General features: G+C 44.3%; 1 protein-coding gene across 7 annotated transcripts in view; it reads right to left on the reverse strand.

Annotated features, from left to right (window-relative positions):
• TTLL5 (tubulin tyrosine ligase like 5) overlaps positions 1 to 15,590 on the reverse strand; it is a 233,541-nt gene that overhangs the window by 123,163 nt on the left and 94,788 nt on the right. For all 7 annotated transcript variants that reach the window (XM_045014664.1, XM_045014666.1, XM_045014665.1 and 4 more), the window contains 3 exons: positions 14,367 to 14,513; positions 4,920 to 5,023; positions 316 to 449 (listed from right to left, as the gene is read on the reverse strand). In XM_045014664.1, coding sequence (XP_044870599.1) covers positions 316 to 449; positions 4,920 to 5,023; positions 14,367 to 14,513 — 385 coding nt within the window. The remainder of the gene's footprint in view (positions 1 to 315; positions 450 to 4,919; positions 5,024 to 14,366; positions 14,514 to 15,590) is intronic.

Below are 15,590 nucleotides of genomic sequence, written 5' to 3' on the forward strand. Positions count from 1 at the left end.
GCGGTCTGCATTAGCTAATGCTATGAATCAAGGCAAGATAGAAACCTACCCTTTCCTTATGCTGGGATCACTAATCACTCAGCTATCAGACCCACCCTCTCTGGGCTCTGCACCCTTACCCTGTGCAAGGACACCCTATCACGACGGTGTCACACTCATCACCCCCAGGCTCCCCATATCTTTACTGGGCTTTCTACTTAGACCTAGATAATGCCCCTTTGGGATTTTACATTCTCCTCAACTCTATACTGGGTCACCATAGCCAACCCTTGTTTCTTATAAGCTCTCTGTCTCAGTACTGCACAATACACTTACCTCCTTGGGCCCTGCTTTCTGACTGGTTGATGCTGCTGCTAGGCTTCGTGGTCCTGGGGTTTGTTCCCAGAAAGACACTTGCTGACTTATTCTTGTGTGTGTAAAATGTCAGCACCTCCTCCAGGTCACTCTCACTGAGACAGAGAGGAAAAGAAAGGGCCTAAGTGAGGATTCCAGGAGCTTCTGCCATTGCATGACAGTCACAAAGGAAACAGATCATAAGGCTGAAGAGGAACAAGCCAGAGAAATTATTGGTCTCCTCAGCCTTCCAGGGAAGGAATGCCTGGAACTGGAACATGCTCTGGTCTGTATTGTGAAGGAGAACAGCTCAGAAGTCGTCCCAGGTGCCACTCCCAGGATGTGGGAGGGAAAATTCAGGGACTTCAGGAACCTCCCAAGGCTAAACAGAGAGCCAAAGCAAACCTTATATACTATTTTGGGGAGTTCTGTTTGATAGGAGGGGTGCAGCGGTCATCAGCAAGACTCCACAAGTGCTCGCTCAGGTGCTCATCAAACCTAGGGCCATGAACACTGTAACAGAATCCAGCATGGCCTCTGTTTTATATTCATCATTAATGGCTTCATCCCAAGAGTAAGGGGAGGGCCTAGTAATTAACCAATGCCACAGAGTCAGTAAGGGGAGCAGTCAACATTTTTGTGGGTCCCACAAAAGTATTTCACATTTCTTTTTATCGTTTTCTTGGTTACAGAATTACATAGTAAAATCCTACCCCAATGTCTTAGGCCTCTGTCACGTCTAGGACAAGTGCCAGTCACTCAGCTTTCAATTCATAGCAATTTTGAGCTGTATTTCTAGTATCATGAATAGCTGTTTTCCTTTCCTTTCCTGCTCTTTGATGCTGCTTTAGCATCATCTCATGATCATGTAGTATGGTGGAGGCCAAAAGCAACCCTGTATTCAAACCTGACACATTATTGTAATAATTTTTGTACAAAATATACCTTGTGATGTATCATTTGAAAACTAGCAACTTGCTGGTGAATAATATCATGGTGAAACGTGTGTAGGAACACTATATATACAGTTACGAACACAAGCTGAAATTATGACTGCAATGTATTTACCAGACACGTCTGAGGAAGGGGTAAACCTGTTCCTAAAAGACAAAGGACAAGCTAATGCATCTAGCCAGGTGTCAAAGTTGATTGGCAATCACCTGTCAAGTGGCCATTCTTTGGCAACCAAGTGGGGCAGGAACAGACTGATCTGCATTTTTAGCAAGCGACAACATGGAACCTCTTTCACCAGGAGATTCCATATCTCTGTCCTCACAGCAGGAGGAACTTTATCTAGGTATAACCCTCAAAAAAATGCATTTCAAAAGGGTGACTGGACTATAAAAGGGAGGGACAAAACCACCCCAGGATCGCTCTTTCTTTCTCTCTCTTTCTTTCACCTAAGACGACAAGGGAACCAGGCCTTTGACTTTGGGGGATGATCCTCTTTTGGAATTTTGGTCAGAAATGTTGCTGGGAGCATATGGCAAGGACTTTACCCTGAACCAAATCCAGATTGTTAAATTTTAGCTACTAGAAAGCATTTTATCTTTATTTCTCTTGTAACCATTTCTGACTTTAATACTTTGTATTTGTATTCCCTTAAAAATCTCTCTTTGTAGTTAAATAAACTTGTTTTATTTTTTAATCAAAACTAATCTAGTACTGTGTATAAACTGAACTGTTTGGGTAACTCCAGTTAAAGTGGTAAACTGCTGCACATTGACCCCTTACAGGGGCAACAGACCTCTAACATCTGAGCTTCCCAGGAGAGGACTGGACAATGCAGAACACATGTTTTGGGGAAATTTTGGGACTGTGAATGTGTTGGGGTCACCCTGCAGGTAGTAATCAAGGCTGCTGGAAGCCAGAGTGTGACTGGTGGGTTGCTAACAGGCTGCTGGGGTCAGAGTTGTTGGACCAGGGCTATAGCTATATACAGCCACTCAGGATGTGACCTGCATGCTGTTTGGCTCTTTGTGAGCAGTCCAGGTTGGGACATACAACAGCAAAGCACTGTGTGGCACCAAAGATTTCAGGGCAGACAGTGACAAATCCTCACTGGTCTGGATTGTACCCAGAATGTGACAATTGCACACAGGGTAAGCAAGCCAGCAGAGGGTTACTGCCAGCAACAGTCATAACATATGACAGTCCAGCAAGGTAAAGTAAATTAATTGCCAGCAGTCACAATTCTGCAAGATACCCTTTGCCTATTCACACTTACAGGATGTGCCTCTGGTGCCCCGGAGCCTTGGCGAAAGCAGCACCTATTCAGACAAGTCTTTCAACCTTCGGGGCACATTGCGCAAAGCTCATTTTTTTCCTCTCAAGCATTTGAAGGGTAGGAATATGTAATGGTGAGGAACTGTTGGATGGAAGGGTTATTTAAACTTTTGGGTTGCCTGGTTTGTTGGTAGTGGGTTACAGTGAGTTGTACTGAAGAATTATAGTTGGATATTAATTTTGTTGTATTTTTAAGTTGTGTCAAGGGTGTCAAAAGCCTATGACTAGGCACTCTCTGAGCATGCCTATACATTTAAATAAAACAAATACATACATAAATAAAGGACCACATCATGGCACCAAGTTTATGAAGGGGCAGTTGGATAAACTCTGGTTATCAAGCAGTAACTCTTAGATTCCATCTTCTCCAGGGTCTCTCAGATTATACTGTAGAACAAGCACTCATTATCAAAAGGGATGGCTTGAGCTGCTGGAAACAGACCAGATGATTTAAACCAGAAGTACCCATGCTCAGTAATGTCCGACACCATAGTTTTCAGATGTACCTGATGCATCCTATGAAGCAGAGAGAACATGTCTAGAAACGTCAACTCTCAGCAGCAATGTCTTTTGCTACCTTCTTTTATATCTCAGGCAGATGGTCCCAGCAAAAGAAGTGTTCAGTTCCAAGCTGGAGATAATATCTGGCCACAATGGCCTGGTAACTGCAACATGGACTCCCAATATTCCTAAAGAGTACACATTTCTGCCCAAGAATACACATTTCAGACTGCAGACTGACCAACTCCAGAGTCAGTCTTTTTACTGCCCACAGAGACCATCAGAGAACCAAAAGTCTGGTATGAAGAAATAAGAATCCCTGCTGTGGGACCAGGAACAAGCAATCTGCCTTCTTGGTAACAGCAATATAGATGCTGAGGTCAGCCAGATATTCTGAGCCACTTCTCTTCCTCTGCACTATGGTGATGAATATTTAATAATAATAATGGAGATATACCCATCTCCTAGAACTGGAAGGGCCCTTGAAAGGTCATCGAGTCCAGCCCCCTGCCTTCACTAGCAGGACCAAGTACTGATTTTGCCCCAGATCCCTACGTGGCCCCCTCAAGGATTGAACTCACAACCCTGGGTTTAGCAGGCCAATGCTCAAACCACTGAGCTATCCCTCCCCCCCAGAGGAGGAGTCCTTCCTTGGACCACAGTAATCTCCTACTCTGAAGAGTCTACCATCCAAATCAGCAACTCTTGAAACAAATTATTGTCATCAGAAAGTAAAACAGACACAGTCTTCATGATATCATCAGGAGATGGAGAAGACACTGAAGCTTCTGGATCAGTAGCAGAGATCTAGCTGACATCACCCCTGCTTTCTCCTCATCCAAATCCAGTAAATCACTGTCAATGTTGATCAGACATGAATGAGAGAAAAGTTCCACAACTGGTTGTAACAAAGGACGTGGAGATTGCGCCTTAGCTCTCTTAGACAAGTGTGTTAAGAGTCAATTGAAAAGTGTTCTCCTCTGTAGCCCCTGGCCCCCATGAAGTTGCGAGAAGTCTGTCAATATGGTCACATCATCCATAGGTTAAATAAGGAACAAAGAAAAACCAGTATAAGATTTTCCGAGAGGATCTGAGAGGCCTTGGAGAAGAAATTCCTCATCAATGGCTGTCTTCAAGAAGAATTGAATATAATCACACGGATGTAATATTGCATATTGTTTTTCATACCACTCCAACTGACACTGAGGATTTACCTTGTATGCAGTATACATTTCCTACCAGATTCTAGCAAGTTTAAGGCAGGTCAAATCTGGGACCTATAAAACTGCAGAGTGCTGGTCCTTTAACATTAATGAACCGCTCACAGTTAAGTGTTTTAGCAGAAAGGGAAAGAAGCCATGGCCATGGCAAGGAGTGTGCTTCACCTCCCTCCATGCCTTAGGAGGCATAGTCCTAGATGGTACCTGGAATTCAGGGAAGATGGCAAGGGTCGGATGTGCTTGTGAAGACAGGAATTTGAGAAGCAGAGCCATGACGGAAGCTTAACCACAGAAGATCAGGGCAATCTCAGCAGCAGCCCTGGCCTTGTTTTTCTTCTAAGGTGTGACTGCATTTGCTCCAGCATGATATAGAGTGGATATTACAGACTATGAGCATTTATGGGGCCTGGATGGAGCCCATGTTGTCCTTTGGGTCTAATGGCAAAAACATCCATCATACACTCCATGCAACAGATACTGATGACACTGCAGCAGTTTGGGGAGGTAGGATGGGGCAGTATAAGAGCAGAAGGGATGCAATGTGCTACTTTATTACAAGGGGTAAAAGTCCATTCCTACCTTGCCTTAGTAACAAAGTCCTGAAAACCTTCAGCATTCACACCCTCCTCTTCCTCTTCTTCCTGTTTCCTTTTTGATCTTGTCTGAACCATCTGCTCAGTTTCCTGCAAATAAGTATATTAGTTACCTATCACTCTGCCTTTCTATGCAGCTTCAGGTGCTGGGACACAGGTATTGCCCAAGGGGAAGGGATTCCAGAGCAATTTCATGGTATCTAGAACAAGGGGATTGCCTGATTCCATAACAGCCAAATTGATAGTGCATTTCACTCTGTATATGTGCTTGCCTTCCAGCAGTACTGGTTTGGACAAGCTGCAGAACCTGTAATTGCAGAGGGCCCACAGAGACAGAGACACATTAATCTCTTCACTCTACACACATTATTAAAAGTGATATGCTGAACAGCCCCATCTAGCCTGATCAAGTGAGTGCTTTTGCTAAGGATGCCACCTCCTTATTAAGACATGGGGTAAAAGGGTGTCCTCCTTTGCTAACTCTGGGTTCCCTCCATTTCTGCTGCTCCTGCCCCTAGTGGAGGATTCCTCCTAGCAGTTTTTGTTCCAGCCTACTTATTCCCAACTGAAGCATGGCAGGGGGAGAGCAAGAACAAAATTATATTGGAAGGGCTTAATCAAGTGGGTCTACAGGGCACTCCCCCACTCCGAGAACTCACCTCTAGGTTTGTCTCTTGGCATGTGTCAGTGAGATAGAGGGGTTTATATACTGGGACCAAACATGAAAAAATATGTAGCCAAAACAGTCTTTCAATAGCTTAAAATGAGAGGTTACTCACCTTGCTGTAGTAACTGGAGTTCTTTGAGATGCATGTTGCTGTGGGTGCTCCGCTTTAGGTGCGCATGCACCTCTGTACCTTTGATTGAAGATTTTTGGTAGCAGTGCCCATTCGTGTTGCTCATGTACCCTACACATCCTTGTGGCATGTATTGAGGCTCATAGGGCTGCGCAGATGAACTTCCCTCCGTTCTTTCTCTACTGCAAAGCCCACAGAGGCAGCTTCAAAGCAGAGGGGAGGAGGGCAGGTAGTGGAGCACACACAGGGACACACATCTCAAAGAACTCCAGTTACTGTACAAGGTGAATAACTTCTCCTCCTTCTTCGAGTAGTGTCCCTGTGGGTGCTCCACTTTAGGTGATTCCCTTGCAGTAACCTTTTAAGGACATGGGAGTTCATCACTGAAGAAAAAACTGGTGCCTACTGTAGCATCTGATCTTGCAGTATGAACTAAGGCACAGTGGCTGGCAAATGGGTGCACCGAGGACCATGTTGCAGCCCTGCAGAATGTTTGAGTAGGGCTACAGTTGTAGACTTGTAATCTAATAGAGTGTGTGACCACTCTTAGGGGAGGTGTAATCTCAGTGAAACCGTAACAGGCAATAAAGCATCCAGAGATCCATTTAGAAAGCCTCTGACTGAAGGTAGTTCTAGGGGAGCACCTAAATGCAATAGAAATAGAGAGTCTAGGGATCCTCCTGAATGGCCTAGTTTTGTCCAACTGAAAGACTAATGCCCTCTTATCTGTGTATGAAAGGAAGACTCCTGTGTACACTGACGTGACTGTCAAAAAAAAAAATTAAGGTGAATAATTTGGTAGATGTGAAATTCAGAAGACACTGTGACAAAGCTCCAAGTCTGTATTGGTGGGTCCCGTGCTTCCTGGCGGATTTAGTGGCCTCAGAAGCTCACTAAGGCCCTCAATATGACCTCCTTTTCCCAGTATGGCGGCAAAAGTTACAGTTTATTGAGCTATTTTCATCACAGGCCGGTATGGGAGGTGGGAAGGTGGAATACCCACAATCTGTTGCTCCTTAGAGCTCCACAGGCACCGTTTGGTCTCCTGCCTGGACCACAGTCTGTTTTCCCTCTCAAAGGGATCTCTGTAGATCATGCGGGGAGGAAGGGGGGAACCCGGGCCCGCCCTCTACTCCAGGTTCCAGCCCAGGGACCCTAATGATAGCAGCTATTAGCGGCTTCCCTCCTCCACTGATGCTGCTTTGATTCCCTGGGCCACTTCCCCGTGCTCCCCTTTCCCAAGCTTCACCCTTACCTCAGGGCTCAGTAATGCTTCCTCTCCTCCAGCTCCTTTCACCTGGGCTCCTCTCGAGAGAACTGGAAAGAAGAGCTTTTAAAGCAGTATAAGTGGGACATTAATTGGTCCCAGCTGTCTCCATTAGCCTATCAGCCTTAACTGACTCTCTCAGTTAATTGAGGTCAGGTGCCGGCATTAGCCTAACAATCTTAACTGCTTAAATTGGCCTCAGGTGTCTTGATTGGCCTGGAGTAGCCCTTGTTTGGCTATCCAGGGAACAGGGACCTGCTCATTCTGAGGCTGATATACCTGCCTTCCACTACCCTCTTATATCCTTCTGGCCTGAGTCCGTCACAACACCTTAAGTAAAAACTTTGGGTGGGGCTGTAAAGATACCTTCTCCTTGGAGAACAAAGTAAAAGGAGGGTCTGCCATTAGAGTCCCCATTTCCCCAAACGTTCAAGCAGAAGTGATGGCCACCAAAAAGGCTGTCTTCATAGACAAATGTAGCAGTGAGCACATAGCCAATAGCTCAAAGGGCTGTTTCATGAGACAGTTAAGAACCAGACTGAGATCCCAAAGCAGTGTAGGTGCTCTAATCTGTGGAAAAATATTTAGGAATCTCACTGTGGTAAAATGAATGAATACCAAGAAACCTTCTACTGGCACATGTAAAGCTGTTATTGCTGCTAAATGTATCTTGATGGAACTCCTAGAAAGGCCTGAATTTTTCAGTTCCAACAAGTAATCCAAGACTGAGGAAAGAGATGACTGGATAGGAGAAAAATCCAAAAGTTACACGAAAGATTACATAGTCTCCATTTCTGAAGGTATGTCTCGTAGATTCCGTTCTCCTATTTAAAAGTGTATTTTGTACTTCCGATGAAAAAGACAGCCTCTAGTCCCAAGAACCATTGAGGAACTAAACTTGCAGTTGCAGAACATTCACATTGGGGTGAAGTGTCTGACCAACATCCTGAGACAACAGTTAAGGTTGGATGGGGAACCACCATAGAGGATGGGAAGTGAGTTTGACCACGTAAGGAAACCAAACTTGCCTTGGCCAAGTTGATGCAATCAAAATGACTTTGGCTTGGTCCTGTCTGATCTTGATACGGATCTTTAAGAGCAACGGAGTTGGAGGGTATGCATAAAAAAGACCATTTGTTCATATAATGAGGAAAATGTCACTTAGATATTGAGTGCCTCCCTGAAACAGAATTTCCTGCACTTTGTGTTGGCTGCCATGGCAAAGGGGTTGACTTCTGGAAATCCCCAAGCTATGAAAATTTTGTGGAGGACTTAAGATTCCAATTCCCATGAGTAATTTAGGAAGAAATGTCAGCTGAGGGTGTCATTGATAGTGTTTTGTTTAACTGGGAGATAAGAAACTGATATGACTATCTGACTGGCAATGCAGCAGTTTCAAAGCTTTATTGCTTCAGTGCAGAGTGAGTGGGGAATGTGCTTAATCCTGATGATTAATATAATACATGTGCGCTATGTTGTCTGTCAAGATCTTGATGGACTTGTTTTTGAGTAGGGGGGGAAAAGTGGAGGGAAGCATTTCTGAACTTTTTTAATCCCAACAGATTGACATGCAAGCACTATTCCTGTTGTGACTATTTGCCTTGGACTGCAGGAAGACTGTGATTGTTGGGTAATAAATTGTCCTGAGCCACCCCTGCCGACATCAAAGATACAACCTGGCATTTTGCGTCACAAAAACACAAGCTGCCATGTGTCCCAGCAGTTGCAGACATACTCTTGTTGGAACTTGAGGGCTGAGCTGCACTTTTTGGATAAGGTCCTTCAGAGAAAGGAATCTGTTGAGAGGGAAATAAGCTCTACCTGTTATCGAATCCAGAAATACTCCAATAAAGAGAATTCATTGTGGAGGGGTCAAGATTTATTTCTCAAGATTTATCTGCAGGCCTAGACTTTGTAATAGTAAAATTATTGTTTGAACTGCTGACCAAACCTCCTGATAAGACCACCCCTTGAGGAGCCAGTGGAACAATGGAAGTAGGCAGCTACCATAATTTGTGAGAACATCATTAGGGTGGATGACAGGCCAAAGAGTAGGACCTGGTATTTGTAATGATTGTGGTTGAATGTGAAACGAAGAAATCTTCTGTGAGAGTAATAAATCGCTATGTGAAAGTAGGCATCTTTGAGATTGAGGGTCACAAACCAGTGCCCTAATTCTAGGGAGGGAATAATGGCTGCTAGGGACACAATTCTGAATTTCAGATGTCTGACATGCTTGTTCAGTTGTCTGAGATCTAGTATCTGCCTCCAACCCCCGTTTTTTGTGGGTATCAGAAAATATCTTGAATAGAACTCTTTTCCCTGTGTTGAAGTGGGGCTGGTTCTATGGTTCCTAGACTTGAGTCTCCTCTGCCAGCAACTGATTGCGAGAGGGTCCCTGAAGAGGGACAGGGAAGGGGGTTGGAAGGACAGGATGGCAGTAAACTGGATCGCATAACCCGAAATAAGGGACTCTAATACCCATTTGTCCAGTGTTATAGCCTCCCATGCTTGATGAAATAGAGAGATGGTGTCCAACTTGAGAAAGAAGGGGATTGTCGTGTAGCTGAGAGAACCTCATCACTGGGTAGTCTGGACTCATGACCAAACCATCAAAACTGGCATTTGGATGATCCAGTATTTAAGACTGGATGAGGTAGTTGCAAGCTTTTTCTTTGAAAACCTCAACCTCTTAGCTGTTGGTCCTGAAAAATTGAGCAGGGTTGGATCTTTGCGTTAACTGAGACCTGCTAAACTGTCTTTTATTTGCAGATGTGTATATCCTCAAAGACCTAATTGTGGCTCTAAAGTACTTCAGGGTATGAAGAAGTCATCCGTGGAATCTGAAAAACTTCTGGCCATCAAAAGGTTAATCTTCCATGGTCGATTGTACCTCCTACAGAATCCCAGACAAATGAAATGAGGATGCTCACCTCATTACCACTGCGGTGGAAACAGACCTACCTGCAGTGTCTACAGCATTGAGCGATGGCTGCAGTGAAGATATTGCTAAGAGCTGACCCTCCTTTATTATGGTATTGAAATGTTCTCAATGTTCCTGTGGTAAATGGTCAATAAAAGCATTAAACTTCTTGTAGTCTAGACAGTCATATTTTAACATCAGCACCTGGTGGTTAGCTATCCTGAACTGAAGTGTTGCAGACGAGTAGCTCTCATGACCAAAGAGGTCTTGATATTGCTGGTCCTTATTATAAGGGGTGCCTTGTTGGGTCTGTTGTCTGCCCCTTTCATTGACTGCATCCACAACTAAACAATCTGGTGTTCGATGAGCAAATTAAAACTCACAATTCTGGGACACAATTTTTGTTTTTTTAATCATCTCTCTTACATTTGGTGCGAGGGGGAGGGGGAGATGGAGAGGGAGGGGCATTGCTGGAGTTTGCCAGATGGACCTGGCTGGCTCAAGGAGGGTTTCATTAATTGGCAGTGCCACCTGTGCTGAGGTAGTGGTGTGCAATATGTCCAGGAGCTTGTTATGGGAATCCTGGACTTCTTCCCGGGAATTCACAGGTGTCAGCAGCCAGAGGTGCTGGAACAATTTTTATAGTGGGGATGCTGAGAGCCACTGAACCAAACTGTAAACCCTGTATATGATGGAAGCCACTTCAAGCCAGGGGGTGCAGCAGCACCTCCAGCACCCCTAGTTCCAGCACCTATGTCAGCAACCCACTTCATCATATCCTGGAATTGCCTAAAGTCATCAGCTAATGATGGTGGTGGTGGCCTTACTGCCTTATCAGGTGACAATGATGAGATGTTTGTAATGGGCGGTAACCTCTTTGTTCACCTTTGCCCCCTGCTCCTCAAAGGTCCCCTCGGGCTCAGAATGAGGAGGAAGACTGCACAGTACCGGTGAACAAGGTCTTCTGTGTGCCCTGAGAGACTGAGTTGAAGTCCCTTGACACTGCTGGCAGTACATTGTCCATGAATCCCAGCAAGGCTAATGAGGGAGACCAGAAGGCATGGAAGGAGGTATCCAACACTGGTCATCCCAAGCGTTTGTTGGCAGGGGTCTGGTGTCCTGTCTTTGTTGCATCTGCAATGTGGAATAACATCTGGAATAAATTGGAGAGCTTTGAATAGAAAGTTAAGAGTCTGAGTCAGAATGCTCATCCACATATTGTATCAGAGGTGGCAACTTCTCCTTATGGATAGTGGAAGATGGAAAAGAGGTAGGTCTCATGGAAACATGAGCAGTTGGTGACCCAGCTGACTCCAGTATTGAAAAATGTCACAAAGAGCAGATACTCAGGCTCATTAGCAGGGACTCTAGTTTTCAGTGATAAAAAAACAAAATTCTCCAGTAAAACAAAACATGAAAATCCACGTGTTTCCATGATTAAAATGAGATTTGAACTTTAGTTTCCCTAACCACAATAGACAGTAGAACCTCCATTATCCAGCTCTCCATATTAACCGAACCACTAGCCGCCTAAGGCTAATCACTTGAGCCACAATCTTAAAATAAGAGATGAAAAGCTCTTTGCCAATTCTCCTGATTATCCAAATTTTTAATTATTCAATCTCGCCTTGGTCCCAGTTAGATCAGATAAATGGTCCTCTACTGTAAATTTAAAGTGCATTCAAAAATCAACCACAAGAGGGGGAGGCTGCATTCATTGATTAAGTGATATGGTACTTTCAGTAAAATTTAGTTATCTGTTTTTATTTTTTCACAAAATGTAAAAAACTAAAGATTTTCTGTAAAAACGCAAATTCTGCATTTTTCCGTGGCAAATGGATTTCTAGGATCCCTGCTCATTAGGTACCAAAAGGTCTTGTGGGTACTGGAATTCCTGCAGTTCCAGGAGCACAACAGAACTCGGTACTGGCACTAATGATGTTGCAGACACTAATGATGTTGTTGGTATCAAGGGGTCTAGGATTCCATTGAAGCCAGTCTCTTGGTAATAATAGCATTAGGTACTGACCCCTTTACCAGTGTGGTATGGGTCTTAGTTGAAATGTTAGCGTGCTTCAGGGTACCTGAAGTACTTAGAGTATCACTAGCACGCCTCTCAGGACCTGAGGTTTCCAGTGACCAGATCTTCTTTGATGAAGAACTCTCTATTCTGCTCCTCTTATCCTTTTCCTTATACTCTGAGAAGCTCTCGGTACTGGTAGTGCAGTTACTGATACCTCACTCATGGATATTGATGGAGACTGTGTTTTCTATACTGTCTTCCTTTTGGTGACCGTGATCTTGACAATGGGGCACTGACAGAAGTGGAGAGTCCCTATATGTGGCATTCTTTACCACCAGGTCAGCATCTGGTCTCAAGGCTTGCTTCACCATTAAGAGCCTATACTTTATTTCCCTGTTACTCTGGGATCTTCCTTTAAAAGAAGATCAGATCTTACACTTGCTGGGAATATGAGAATCTCCCAACCAGCAAATGCACTGGGAATGTCCACCACTAACATGGATTGCTTCTCAGCAAGACAGGCACCTTTTAGAGCCCAGCATCCCTGTACAAGAAAATTTGTTCAAGCCCCTCAATTAGGGGGGAAGGGGAGATTTATTTATTTTTTAAAGAAAGGGAAAAAAGGGGGGAAATGTTCCAACAACTATAAGGTTACTAAATCTACTACCACTGAGACCTACCTATAAAAGCTAAAACACAAATACAAGAGGAAACAGGCACACAGCAATGAGGTACACTGCTAGAGTCCATCTCTGGCCAAAGGCAGTTCAAAGGAACTGATATCAATTCGCCCATGCAGCCCTATATAGCCTTGGTACAGGGCATGAGGATGTGTAGGGCATAAGCATGGGCTGAATGGACACTGCTACCAGAAATCTCTGATCAAAGGCGCAGGGCACTTGTGCAACTAAAGTGGTGCACCCACAGGGACACTACTTGAAGAAATTGTTTATGTTCTAAACCCCCAAGTGAGTGTTCTCACTTGTTCTAAAATAAGCAAATGTAATTCTAAACTGATTACCAGTTTTACAGTTTTATTTTGTAAATTTACTTGAGAGTTAGCAGAAAATCTTTGTGTTCGAACAGAATCTTTGAATGTAAATTATATCCAAAGTAGCCATGTTCTTGGACCACCAACAAAGCTGCTTGGGTGTTTTGTGTTTACTCCTCACACAGTAAGTCAGGTAGCACTAGGCACACAGGGCACACCCAGGAGCTGATTTGGTTCACTCCCTACTTTGCTCTGATAGGTCAGGTTGCCAGATGTCAGTCCAGACACAAACTTCTGTGAGTGGATGTCCTCCCCTAACCAGTGGGAGCTAGATGTGCTGCAGAGGCACCATGCACAGCAGCCCCTGAGACAGGGTTACTATTTTAACTTCTCTCAGTTAAGTGCGTGGAGAAGATAGACCCCAAAAGGAAACAAAACAACATAAATCAGCAAGAAAGCACAGTGCTGAGAATGGGGTCAGTTGCATCTGCAGAGGTGAAGAGGGACTTTTAACCCCTTCCTATCAGAGATCATGCAGACTATTACAAAATTTTTCTCTTTTCAGTATATTAGCTGATGATAAAATATTTCATATATTTGTATCTCAAAGCTGTTCTCTGCAGGCGCACCACAATAATGCACTAGAGACTGAGGTACCCTACAGAAAAAGCTGAGTCAGTTACATGTTTCTTTACTGGGTATCTCTCTTTCCTGATGTCTACAGACAGGAGTTTATTTTATTTGAAATGTAAACAGTTTTGTCATCTTGAGTTTGTCATAGATCAATACAATATGTTTGTAGCCTAGATTTATATGGAGTAATTCCAGAAAGTTTCATGTGCAGTTGAGCGCCTAGTTACTGTGCTAAACATACAACTGCAGTCACAGTGTCATCTGATAATTTCCATAGACAATTACTATGATTGAACATGCAACCACAATGAGGTATAGGAACCTGAATATTAGAGCAGACCAATAATCTGCCTAGACTGGTGTCTCTTCTTTGATAGTGGCCAATGACAGACACTTCAGAGGAAAATGTCAGAAACACAGTCATGAACAGCTCTGCCTCATGATAAATGCATGCAGAGTTTACATACAAAAATCTTCATTTAAGCCATAAACATTTCCAAGGGTTCATGAGTCTCAGAAGTCCTAAATAATCTAATAGACATCTGTCTATCTATGTCTGGGTGACCCCTATGGAACTGGTTGTCCTTAAATGTTCAATGGATTAGAAAATCAACGGGTTGCTGCTGTAGAGGATGGAGGGGAGGTGGGGTTTGGCACTGGTTTGTTGTGTTACACATCCCAATCTGCGTGGAAGTAACAGAAACAAGGAAGCTCTGGCACTGATCTGGATCATGCACTCATCTGGATCCAAGTGGGCTCAGCTACCATAGGAAGAGGAATTTGAGATGAAGCCACTCACCTTGTTATAACAGACTATGAATTCACCCAGCTGGTGAGCCAGGATGCGCCTACGATCATTCAGGGCCAGACGTCGACTGGGGAGTAGCATCCTCAAAGACTGCTGAAGATTGCTGGCTGCTCGTTTCAGAAAGCGTACCACCAGCTCCTGCCGCCAAGGGAGACAGCATTAACAAGAGAGTTTAAATGGGCAGGTGCAAGGTGTGGAGTGGAGGGCACAGGGGTTGCTAGATCATCCCATGATGGGTAGAGAAGAAATGCTGTTCTGTGGATGTGGTATGACATGTAGCAGGTAAGAGTACATCCCAGACTGGATGTGGTGGTGGATGCTTTTTAACCTACTCCCACAAATTCCCAAGATAAGGGGGAGAAGAACTGTGCATCACTTCCTAGACTGGGACAGTGATGGGAGTACTTCGAGAATATCTGTCTGAGGAAAGTGTAGCTGAGAAGGAGATGTGGAAAATCAAGCAACATTGATAATGGAGTGTCCCTATCTAGAGAAACATTTTATAAAGAGCATTGTCAAAAGTATCATGTAGAAGGAGCCCAGGGATAATATGACAAAACCCCTCCAAGACACACTCCTCTCCTCCCCACCACAATGGAGGAGGATCTTGGGGTTCTTTTGGCCTACCACATGATCAGATACAACCTCTGGTCAGAAATGAATTCCTGTTCCCTGCATCATCATATCCCCTGTATGACCTCTGGCCAGATACCCACTCCAACCTCCCGCCATGTCATCCCCTCATGCTACCTCTGATGGGGAGGGAATACAGCAAGTCAGGCCCCAAGGCAAGGCGCCTGCTGTGGAACCCTTTTTGTCTCCACTCTGGATTTGGTTTTGGTTAGATGCCCTGCTAGTGCATAAATGAGCTGCCTCACAGCCAGAGCATTGGATTTCACAGCTCGCCTCTCACTGCCATTACACTAGGCTGGTTTGATCTGTTATTTTAAACATTTTTCGCAGCACAGCAGACAAAGTGAATCTAAAAAAGCCAGTTTCAATTTTCCACTTGGAAAGCAGGGGTAACATTTTCCACTGAGCCGACTGATTATTTCTGACACTTGGTTTTATCTTCAAGCTGCACTGGCTGTTTCTCCACAGCCTGCTTTTAGCAAGAGCCCATTTAGGTTTGCAAAAAGCCCAGCATATCATCTGATGCTGTCTTTCAGTAGTGTTAGAGAGGGGACACTGGGCTTGCTGAACTCCTTAAAGTGG

The sequence above is a fragment of the Mauremys mutica genome, chromosome 4, assembly GCF_020497125.1.
Source record: "Mauremys mutica isolate MM-2020 ecotype Southern chromosome 4, ASM2049712v1, whole genome shotgun sequence".
Classification (NCBI taxonomy): domain Eukaryota; kingdom Metazoa; phylum Chordata; order Testudines; family Geoemydidae; genus Mauremys; species Mauremys mutica.